Source organism: Rosa rugosa, chromosome 2, assembly GCF_958449725.1.
Source record: "Rosa rugosa chromosome 2, drRosRugo1.1, whole genome shotgun sequence".
Classification (NCBI taxonomy): Eukaryota; Viridiplantae; Streptophyta; class Magnoliopsida; order Rosales; family Rosaceae; genus Rosa; species Rosa rugosa.
Window position 1 is genome coordinate 71,673,937 of NC_084821.1, and position 10,493 is coordinate 71,684,429.

The following is a 10,493-nucleotide window of genomic DNA, read 5'->3' on the forward strand; positions in this document are numbered from 1 at the left end:
ATGATCTCTAAGTTTTTATAATCATAATCTCCATTTTTAAGTAGTGAGAAATGAGTCCTCTCATTTTTTTTCTTCCTTCTCATTCTCCTTTTTCTTCTCTGTTTGTCGTAGTTGCTTTGCCCAACATTTTGACATCGCACAAACAAAACGTGTTTTCTTACAATACGTTTGTTGTGAAAGTATAATTATGTTCAAACTATACCATATATCTACATTTGGACTTTCCTTGATTCTATGTTTTGGACTCTATGTTCAAAGTTAGTATCTTTGAGATAATTTATCAAACAGTAACAAAAATAATTTAATAATGTGGTGTTTAGTGAATCGAACAACGTACTTACAAAAAAAAGCAAAGCAAAATATTCAATAAGAGTGTGTTTGGATAAGGGAAAAAATGATGAAATTTAACTATAAGTGAGGATTTCATAATTCCTAAAAGCCAATTCCTTCGTTTGGCACTATCAGATTAGAAATTTTAAATTTCTCAGTGGAAAAAAAAACGAAGGAATTCATTATTTAAATTGGAGAGGTCGGAAAGGCCGCCGCGGTTCTTCCTATGATCGACCGCATTCTGCCTTTCTTTGCAGAGCCGGCGTTCCGGTAAGGGCTTCAAAACAGTCACCGTTGATTGTTTGCTTTTGATTCACTGTGAAAATGCATTTGGTGATTTTTTGAAGATGTGAAAAAATTGGAAAAAAGATCTCATTATGTGATTGTGATTATGGATTTTGTTAGGATCAGATTGTGAGTAGACATGATATATTGATATATCGAAGAGGAAATTTTAGCTTAAAACAAAATCTACGAAAATAAAGAGAAAAATGTTGTTTGTCTCTTTCTTGTTCCATGTGGACCAAAAGCATTAGTTATTTTTCTTATTATATGATATTGAATTATTATTTTTTTATCCACAGGTTTTGTTTTTCAGATTACGTTGAAAACGATCGAGATGTCACGTACAGAACCTGAGGAGCTAGAAGTGGTGACAACCAATCTTGAGTTTACTGTAAAGGATGGCATAGTTGTAGCCGTTGCTTCTAGAATAACTCGAGTCGATGAAAACTTTATAAGCAAACACTATTTATCTTTTCTTTCTTTTTTTCATACTGTAAATGAGGTTTCTATTGTAATCTTATATCTTCCACATGTTAAATTTTCAGTTTCAGAAAACGCAAGAAACTATTATGAATTACCTTCAGTACACGGCATACTATGCACATTCACAGGGTCAGCTGACGACTGGTATGAGATGTTCAAAACTGTTAAAAAACAGGTAATTAGATGCTCTAGAATTTTTAGCTGCTGCATGCATCTATTCATGACCCTTCAACAGTTCAACTATATGAAGTATTATGAACATTGTCCTTTTCAAGTTCATGCTTTGCTTCATATACGTTTCCAAGTTCATGCATGAAACATTATTGTCCTTTAGGAATTAGTTGTTCATGCTTTGCTTCAGTACCTTTTTTGTGCTACTTTCTTCAATATCACTTCCGATTTTGTTGCTGCATTGGTTGCAAGAATTGTGCTCATTTTTTACTGTTTAGTATAACGTCGTTTTCTTATTCCTATTATTCATCTTTTACTGTTTAGTATAATGTCGTTTTCTTATTTGTATAATTAACTAAAGAATTAATTGTTACTCAGTAACAGCTTCTCCTACTCCATAATTTTCCTTAGAAAAACAACTAATTAAGTAGCATGTCTACAATAACACATGCAGGAACCAACAACACCCAAGGAAGCAGTAAAGGTGGCAGAAGATTACATGGTTGGATACGTTGAAAAATACTGGCTGTTCTTGCGTAAAGCCAAGGAGCAATACGGAGAGGGTCAATTTGGGATCTTAATCGCTGGATATAATGGAGACATACATATATATGTGCTTTATCTCTTAATTAACAATGTTTGTGTTGATTTATTATTTGTTCATTCATTTATTTTTAAAATTTTCTTTGCTGCGGAAGTATGAACTTTACCGTGTTTCTATAGATAATGAAGACACTCCGCCTTCAAATGAAAAAGTTGAGTTTTTCGCAACCCTAAGATCTGGGGGTGAACTAGCGAAGAGGATCTTGAACAAAAAGTAATTGCTTCTGGACCCTAATATTCTTTATTGTTTTATTGCATATGGGAGAATTCTCGGGTACCTTGGTTAAGTACACTTCCTTATTTACTAAAACACTCTTGAACAATTAAATCTATATTTTCAACAATAAATGTCAATTTCCACCAAAATAAATGTCATTTACGAACTCCTTTGCAGTATTCAACATTCATTTCCAAAACAAGGCTTTTTTCAATTTTATTTTTTTATTTGTTTGAAACTTTCTTAATTTATTACACATTTCAAATCCTAAATATATACAACTGAATAATAGAAATTACAATTAATTTAATTTTTAGATTGATGGAGTTAAAGATTTCATCATTTATAAATTTCTACAAATTTCATAATTTTCTCATCCAAACGCACCCTAAATTTAGTTGTTTAAGGAAAACTCAAATCAGATTGTTTTGAATTTACTCATGAGAGATCTATTGACCTAATGAAAAGCTAAGGTGGCGTTCGGTAACGTTTTAAAGTCATATTTTTCATTTTATAAAATGAAAATGACTTGAAAATGCGTTCGTTGGTCTGTTTTCAAAAATGCAGAAAATAATTTTTGAAAATAATTTTTTATTTACTCGTAAAACAGGAAAACGATAAATAGACGTTTTCACCTTTTCATTCTCATATTTTAGAAAACACGGAGATATATTTTCCAAAACAAAGAAAAAAAAGAATGTGTTCTCTTCTTCCATATTCTCACGTCGCTCTCTTCTTCTCAGGTCTCTCTCTCATCTCTAGTCGCTATCTTCTCTCGTTTTTGAAAATTGTTTTTGGAATAAGCTACCGGACACATTTTCGGATCTCAAAAATCCAATCTTGTTTTCTCTTTTTTATTTTCAAAATTGGTTTTTGAAAAATCATTTTAAAAAACGTTATCGGACAAGCCCTAATTCGAGTTTGCGGCTCAGCTTAGTAGTTGACAATGACATTTCTAGTCATGATCTCTAATTTTTTTCTAGTCTAAGCAATGAGAAATGAGTCCTTTCATTTTTCTTCTTCCTTTCATTCTCCTTTTTCTTCTATGTTTGTCTTAGTTGCTTTGCCCAACATTTTGACATCGCACAAACAAAACGTGTTTCCTTACAATACGTTTGTTGTAAAAGTATAATTATGTTCAAACTTTACCATATACATTTGGACTTTCCTTGATTCTAAGTTTTGGACTCCTAGGTCGGCGACACCATTAAATTCAATATATAAGGGTAATCCAAGATATTATTGAATAGAATATGGTGCCTGCTTGCTTTACTTTTCTATATCATTACCCATATCTTGAACCCTTCCTTGGATTGGCCATCCATATTGACATTTAGATGAGGTAGAATAGACATTTGGAGCATACTCTTAAACAGTTAGCAAAGACTAACCATAGAAAGCTGTGGTTAGCAGACACCTTTCAATCTGGGGACACAAGGACATATTTTTCTGTTGAGATATGATTGCCCAATAAATAAATACTTTTACTTTAGAATAAAGACTAAATCTTTTGACACATATGGTGCAGATTGTTCCAGATCATCCAAGTTCTTCATCTTCTCTGAAATTTCTAGTACAAGCTTCAGCACGCTGTTATGTGCTCTCATTAGCTTTGATTCTTTTGTTCCTTTCGGAATTTAACGCGTAATAGTTGTCTAACATGGTATTAGAGTCTTGTTTGCACTAGGTTCTGTCTTCTTTGCAATTTGCATTGCAAGGTGGGACTACACAGTAAGGGGGTGTCAACTTCATATATACATTGTTAATGCATTTGCTGACTGCTTAAGCTTTTGGCCGGTTCTCTACCACAATGTTACGAGCTGGAACAAGTAACTGATATGGAGTCAAAGATGATACACTCGTACACATAATTGTTAATTAATTATTTACATATGGTTATTTCAAAACCAGGAAAGTTAGGATCACTTTGTTTTCTTGAGGAGTGGTGGCTTGTTTCCTCTGCTACCTCCCTGACATTAGATTGACTAGATCTGTGTGATTTTCATAAAACGAACCAACATCCCATTCCTCAGTTGATGATGAAAGTGTCATTAGCGCAACGACAATTGATCTCATGCTTGGCCTCAGTTGAGGATTCTCTTGTGTGCAAGCTCTGGCAAGTTGCGCCATCTGCATCCACAACAGCTTATAAGAAATCCACAAGAAAACTAGCTAGCTAGAGTGCTAGACACAACATACATATGCATTTGAGAAATTAATGAAAGGTCACCTTGTAGACCGATTCAGGTGAGTAATCATCGCTGCTGAGCCTGGGGTCGACAAGTTTACCAAGATCTTTTCTCGGATCAGGCTGGCTAAGAACATTTTCAAACTGCGTCACATTGAGTACATTCTTTACATTAGTACTTGAGTTCTTATGGAACCATTTATGGGGTTTTACAGTACTTATTGGTAAGTAAAGGAAGGGAAGAAAAAACTACCAAATCAACAAGTCCTCTCGATTCAGTAACATATTCATTTGTTCTCACAACAGCTTCCTTGGCAGATATTAATTCAAAAAGTACAACACCAAAAGCATAAACATCGATTTTGGGGGAGACATCACCATATTGAGCATACCTGTTCACAGACACTTCATTCAATGAGACTTCCTTTGAAGAACAATGAATGAAGTTTTGAAGAACAATGAATGAAGTGAAAAGAAGCAAATGAATACGTACTCTGGAGGCATGTATCCGAATGTACCCACAAGACGTGTCTGCAGTGAAGCACTTCCATATTCAGACAGTTTTGTTAGCCCGAAATCTGCAACCTGCACAGAAATTTAGTTCTATATGTTTATATTCAGAAAAAATTCAGAGCCAAAAATAATAATAAAGGCATTTTTTCACAACCTTTGCGCGGAAGTTTTTGTCTATTAAGATGTTTGCTGACTTGATGTCACGATGAATGTAGACAGGAACAGTGTGTTCGTGGATATATTCTAGTCCTCTTGCAGAATCTAAGGCTATTTGCATCCTGGTTTGCCATGGCAATGGGCCTAGACCAGAAGAGCCATGCAAATGTTGACTTAAGTTACCATTTTCAATGTACTCATACACTAGGAACAAGGAGTCCTCGACACAATACCCTATCAAGCGCACCTGCGAAAAAGCATACTATAAGATAATGAAACAATCTAGTTCCAACAAATACTGAACTGAACAGCATGCTTGCTCAAAGAAGTTTCTAAATGTTTAAAGTGCTTCAAGTCTGAGGCTGTATTTTACCCTGAATAAAAAATGTCAAGGGATCTCTTGCTCTAACCAAGTTCATTGAAAAACTTCCCATAAAAAGGGAAAATACAGAAAATTACCAGGTTTAAATGATGAACATGTGTTAGAACCTTCAGTTCAGCAAGGAATTCTTTTGTTGCTTGCATATCCATCCTTTTGATTGCTGCTTTCTGTATGATAATAGTACAAAAGAATCAGCCATTGATTTTTTGCAAATGTGTCAAGTCAGGTAAAAAACGCTTGAAATCTATGTTAACTAATTAGTATACAATCTCCCACATATTTGAAGTCCAGGATTTGGTGTTTGCACATTTAAGTTAGACGATGTAGCTATTTAGATGTGAACCTATCACAGGAAATTTTGTTTATGGAACAAAGTAGCACAAACCTCGCCTCGGAGTTCTGCATAATAAACAGCTCCAAACCCACCCTGTCCAATTTTTATGCTGAAGTCATTAGTAGCTTTGGAAAGCTCTTCATATGAGAACTCCACTGATTTGTCCACAGTTATACCCATAAGGCCCGGAGAAGAACCACTAACTAGAGCAACTGTATCAGAAGTTGTCTCAGAAGTAATTCCAGAAGCTAAAACTGCAAGATAGATATACTGAAAAGTCAGACAAGGACAGCCACATGCATGAAACGTTTCTATTTCACATGATTTTCAATTATTAAAAAAGCCTTTCACATTGCCAAGAATTCTTCAGCTGCTAATCATTGAATCGAGGTCAATCTGGAAGAATTACCATGTGTATGTTGAATTTGAAGATAGCGCTCTTCAGACGGTGTGGAAAGAAATGGTGCCTCAACTACCTTCCTCCTATAAACCCGAGAAAATAGGAAAATTGCCAAAGCTAGAGCAGCAGCAGCTCCTCCAGCACATATACCAATAATAGCTCCTCTTGAGATACCTGACAATTAAAATGCCAGCACAAGAAGAGGCAAACGACATTATCAATGCCGATTTTAGAGTTTCATTTTTGACCTCAAACATGAAAGCAATAGATATTGAGATCATTGAAGCAGTAATCAGACAATACCCCTACCAGCTGTTCTGCAAGAAAAGGAGTGGAAGGAATGAGGTTTTATTCTAGAACAAAGCTGATCAATATTGTAGCATTCCACTAAGATTAAGAGAGGTGATATAATTTACCTTGACTTATATGGTGGAAAAGTCCCATTTTGATCTGCAGAAAATAAAAGCCAAAACTTAATGAGAAAAACAGCAGATTAGGCTCAATCGCGCCTGGAAGAGAGAGACAGAACTTATCAATCATCTGATGTTTTGATAGAAGTAATTCATGTTTGGCTAATTCATATCTGTGGAGCAGTTTAGCAGTAAGAGATTGGAAAACCAAATGCCCTAGTCAATTCCTTGGGTTGTAAGGCAAGGTTAGGCTGGGCTTCCCAGTTCCCCCTATAGACTCGTTACTCAAAAGATAATATATCTTTATTATAAAAGAAGAATAATGTAGCTGTAAATCTTTGGCCCTATATGATTAGTATAATAATTAAGCTACCACTAGAAAGCTATATGATTGATTAGCAATTGTCCTAATAATTCATTTACAGTAATCAGTAATGCACATAATCATGCAGAGACCCTTGTCGTTTATCCTTATTCCTTCAGAAACAGACACACTTTCACAAATACAACGGTGTATATTTGTTCTTTCATTTCCAGCAATTATCAGATAAATCTGTATTATTCTCTACATTATTGTTTAGTCTCTATCTTTCAGTGCTCTGTCCAAATGGAATATGCATAGCAGCAATTACTTTTCTATTCTTATTTCCTTTTCTCAGGATATGAAAAAAAGCCAAACTTTGAGTAGGTAATCGAATAAGACTCAATCTAGAGACATAGGGGTGTTGACTTTGGCAAGCTAGCTTAAACCTCTCCAAACCTGATTTCAGTTCATGTGTTTTGGTTCAAGTGCAATTTTACAATTTGATCTTGTAGTTGAGCTCGATTTCCAATTTATGTAGTGAATCCCACTTTAAGATTGAAAACAATGGTACCTTAGAAGCAAATTTGTTAATTTGGCATCCGTTTTAAGTTTGTTTTCCAACGTCAAATTGTTGAATATATGGAAAAGACAGAGATAAGAAATGTTGTTGAACATATGATCAAAGTTGCCAACTCTAAACCACATGAACCGAGTTCTCAAAACACATAAATACTCAAGTAGATTGAAAGAGACCGTTTTCACTGCCTAATTCTCAAGCATTTTAAGAGAAATGATAGCAGAAATTGTTGAAATTAGTACTATCTAGACTGCATAAGCATACTACTCATGTTGTATTATATGGAATATTATATGAATCAAAAGATGATACTATTACTAACCTCTTGCCGGCACAAAGACCAAGTCATTGCCTGAACCAAAGTTGGACCCTTTGTTGTACATCTCCAGCAACCTTGCTGGAACACCACTCTCCGCGGCCACAGAGGACAAGCCCTCACCGGGACGAAGAGGATATGTCACGAAAAACCCATAATCCTTTGATATCTTTCCATCACCGCAAGAGCAGTTCACTGTTACATTAATTGGAGCTTTGTCAGGTATCTGAGTTGGTGTGTAAGTGTTCACTCTATGCACCCATTCTTCTGTAGTGAGATTAGCAAATGCGATTTGAGCAACTTTGTTATAGGTATCACTATATTGGGTGAGGTAGGTGAACGTATGCCCCAAAAAATCACTATTCAAGCAGTCACAAGAAAATGGTATGTTGATTCGAGTACCAGTTTGGAGGCTATCAGAGTTCTTGACTTGAGGGTTGTACTTGAGAATTTCAGGGATTTGTTGGCTAAAGATGTAGCTAATGTAAGTGAGGTTTGAACCATCCAAGACATTGTATGAGGCCAAGGCAAGGCAACCATGTTTACACTTAGCTTTGGCTGTGAATGATAGAAGAAGAAGAAATACATGGAAGGCGAACATTTTGATTTGTGTGTTTCCTTCTGCAAGCATCATCTTTTGTGAAGAAGAGGAAGTGTTTGAAGAATGTGCTGGCTGATTTTAATGTTATAGTAGTCTAGACCAATAGTTAGGTTCATATTGTTCTTATTAAAAATATAGGGTGACAGCATCTGTTTCATCTTTGTCGGCATCTTTTGCCTTTGATTCGTTCTGCTATGAACCACTCTAGCAACATGGTTGTAAAGGAGAGGAATTTCTTTGGCTTCAAGTAGGGGACAAGAAGAACATTCATTTCAAAACTAAATCTTAAGAAAAATGAGGGCGTGTCAGTAGGCCCTAAAAACATGTACACGGGTTCCACAATTGATGTTAATGTTAAACTCGAAAAGTCTCTAAGAGAACTTTTGTCCGACCGTCCAATCACAAGTCAAACTGTTAGTAGTGTCTGAAATATGTTCTACTCGATAGTAAAAATATCTAACATGACAATACCTATTATTGGACGGTCGGACGAGAGAAGTGATCGGTTTTCCTTACCAAAGGTGCCGGAGCCATTTGTAATATCCGATTTTCCAATAACATGACCCCCAGCGGAACAAGTGGAAGCATGTTATTGGTCGATTGGACACGACATGTGGTCCGGCCATAACTGAAAGACTTTTCAGTTGAACTACAACTTGCTATACAGATATTTTTTTGGACAGTTCAGTAGCTGTACTTCTGGAGCCTGAAGATATTTTTGAATGGAAGAAATATTTGGTCTTCAAACAGAAGCTGCTCATTTTCACAAATCGAAGTTCTCCTTATCTCTTATCCATGGAATCCTCTGCAGCACTTGTGCCATTCTCTCAGCTCCCATCTTTCTTCCCACAAAAACCCAACAACAGAATTAGCAAAGCTCATCCTTCTTGGCCATCCAAACCAAGAACTTCTCTGCCAACTCGCATACACTGCCAAAAGATGTATGTCCCTGGTGGGTGCTTCAGTACTCAACACTCTACATTCTACGATGATCTGCGACTGTTTTAAGAGTGTTGTAACAGAGGTTGTTTAATGTTTATATGCAGGATTTGGAGAAGCGTCCCCAGAAGCAAAGGCAGCCAATAACCTCCATAGTTTCTTCACTTATGTTGCGGTTAGCATTGTCACTGCACAGCTTGAGGTTCCTGCTCCTCTTTGTTCTTTTAAAACTAGCTTTAAATTTTCAAAACTTATGTGTTTTTGGATAATATATAAATCTGTTTACAGTAAATTGCCAGAGCAGAGTTACAACACAGAGGCATATGAAGAGCTAATGGAGTTTTTGAGTCGAAACTCATTGAATGATGGAGACAAGTTCTGTGCCGATTTGATGCGAGAATCTTCCAGGCATCAGGCTCTAGGTATGTTGATGTCTCAAATCTCTCAACCCTACAGACAGTTCGATTATACTGACCAGTGTGGCATACATACTGGCTTTTGGTGGTTCTTTTTCTATCGTTTTTCACTGTAAACTGAATCTATATGACATGCACACTGATCAGTATAGATAGTACTTTAGGCATACTCAGCAAGCTAAGCTCAAAATTAAAAGGCTTCTAATCTGACTTTGACAATATGATTTGTGATTGATACATGGGGGTATTGAAACTATTGTTCTACGGCATCCATATGGCAGCTTTGCGCATTTTAGAGGTCAGTCCTATGAAGGTCAATTTGAATATTCAGTTTATTATATTTTGTTGACTACAAGCTTGTTGAAATTGTCAAGTTGAATAGGGTCTGATTTTTGTCTAGGTTCGATCTGCATATTGTAAAAATGATTTTGAATGGGACAACCTAAAGCGACTGGCTTGCAAGGTAAGGAATTAAATACTTTCTGGTTGGTTATTTCCCACAGTAAAAGCTACTTCTTTAAGGTTTCTTATTCACTGGTTCTGCGGCTTCTGTGTAGATGGTGGATGAATCCAACACAAGACTCATGAGAGATTATGTCTTGGAAACAAGTCATGTGGACAATGAAGGAAAGTGAGAAGTTACCAATCCAAATCCTAAGCAATGTCAAATTAATGTAACATGTATGTACATCAACGGATTGAGCTCCATAATGGTACAAACGAAAAGATGAGATCTTAAGTTGAAATGCAGCAAAGTCGTAATCAAATTGCTAACTCTAGTTTCTCTGCTGATTATAAAGTTTATCTTATTATATATGGCATTTGCTACAATCTTTGACTATTATTTGATATGACATTACGACTTTTG

At 35.8% G+C, this 10,493-nt stretch overlaps 2 protein-coding genes across 3 annotated transcripts; one reads left to right on the forward strand and one right to left on the reverse strand.

Annotated features, from left to right (window-relative positions):
* Positions 1–3,821: 3,821 nt before the first annotated feature.
* Positions 3,822–8,372, reverse strand: LOC133729944 (lysM domain receptor-like kinase 3). Of its 2 annotated transcripts, XM_062157568.1 has the most exons (12): positions 8,072–8,368; positions 7,676–7,864; positions 6,479–6,512; positions 6,366–6,379; positions 6,072–6,236; positions 5,714–5,916; positions 5,406–5,495; positions 4,945–5,193; positions 4,771–4,862; positions 4,531–4,669; positions 4,320–4,421; positions 3,822–4,219 (listed from the first exon to the last, which is right to left on the reverse strand). In XM_062157568.1, the coding sequence occupies exons 1-12, from the start codon at positions 8,301–8,303 to the stop codon at positions 4,052–4,054; spliced, it is 1,677 nt and encodes a 558-aa protein (XP_062013552.1). In that variant the 5' UTR covers positions 8,304–8,368; the 3' UTR covers positions 3,822–4,051. The 2 variants fall into 2 exon arrangements, with proteins under 2 accessions (XP_062013552.1, XP_062013551.1); XM_062157567.1 differs by having other exon boundaries at positions 7,676–8,372.
* A 590-nt stretch (positions 8,373–8,962) lies between these two features.
* On the forward strand, positions 8,963–10,456 carry LOC133729946 (chaperonin-like RBCX protein 1, chloroplastic). Its single transcript, XM_062157571.1, has 6 exons — positions 8,963–9,222; positions 9,317–9,411; positions 9,514–9,631; positions 9,907–9,923; positions 10,026–10,088; positions 10,183–10,456. The coding sequence occupies exons 1-6, from the start codon at positions 9,066–9,068 to the stop codon at positions 10,258–10,260; spliced, it is 528 nt and encodes a 175-aa protein (XP_062013555.1). The 5' UTR covers positions 8,963–9,065; the 3' UTR covers positions 10,261–10,456.
* The last annotated feature ends 37 nt before the right edge of the window (positions 10,457–10,493 follow it).

Excerpts from the sequence above, each read along its gene's own strand:
- LOC133729946 (XM_062157571.1), top strand. The coding sequence starts at position 9,066 with ATGGAATCCTCTGCAGCACTTGTGCCATTCTCTCAGCTCCCATCTTTC. Across the intron at positions 9,223-9,316 it reads CCAAAAGATGTATGTCCCTG|GATTTGGAGAAGCGTCCCCA; the intron begins GTGGGTGCTTCA and ends GTTTATATGCAG. Across the intron at positions 10,089-10,182 it reads TAAAGCGACTGGCTTGCAAG|ATGGTGGATGAATCCAACAC; the intron begins GTAAGGAATTAA and ends GCTTCTGTGTAG.
- LOC133729944 (XM_062157567.1), bottom strand. The coding sequence starts at position 8,303 with ATGATGCTTGCAGAAGGAAACACACAAATCAAAATGTTCGCCTTCCAT. Across the intron at positions 6,513-7,675 it reads GGTCTTTGTGCCGGCAAGAG|ATCAAAATGGGACTTTTCCA; the intron begins GTTAGTAATAGT and ends TATTTTCTGCAG. Across the intron at positions 5,917-6,071 it reads TCAAATTCAACATACACATG|TTTTAGCTTCTGGAATTACT; the intron begins GTAATTCTTCCA and ends TCTATCTTGCAG.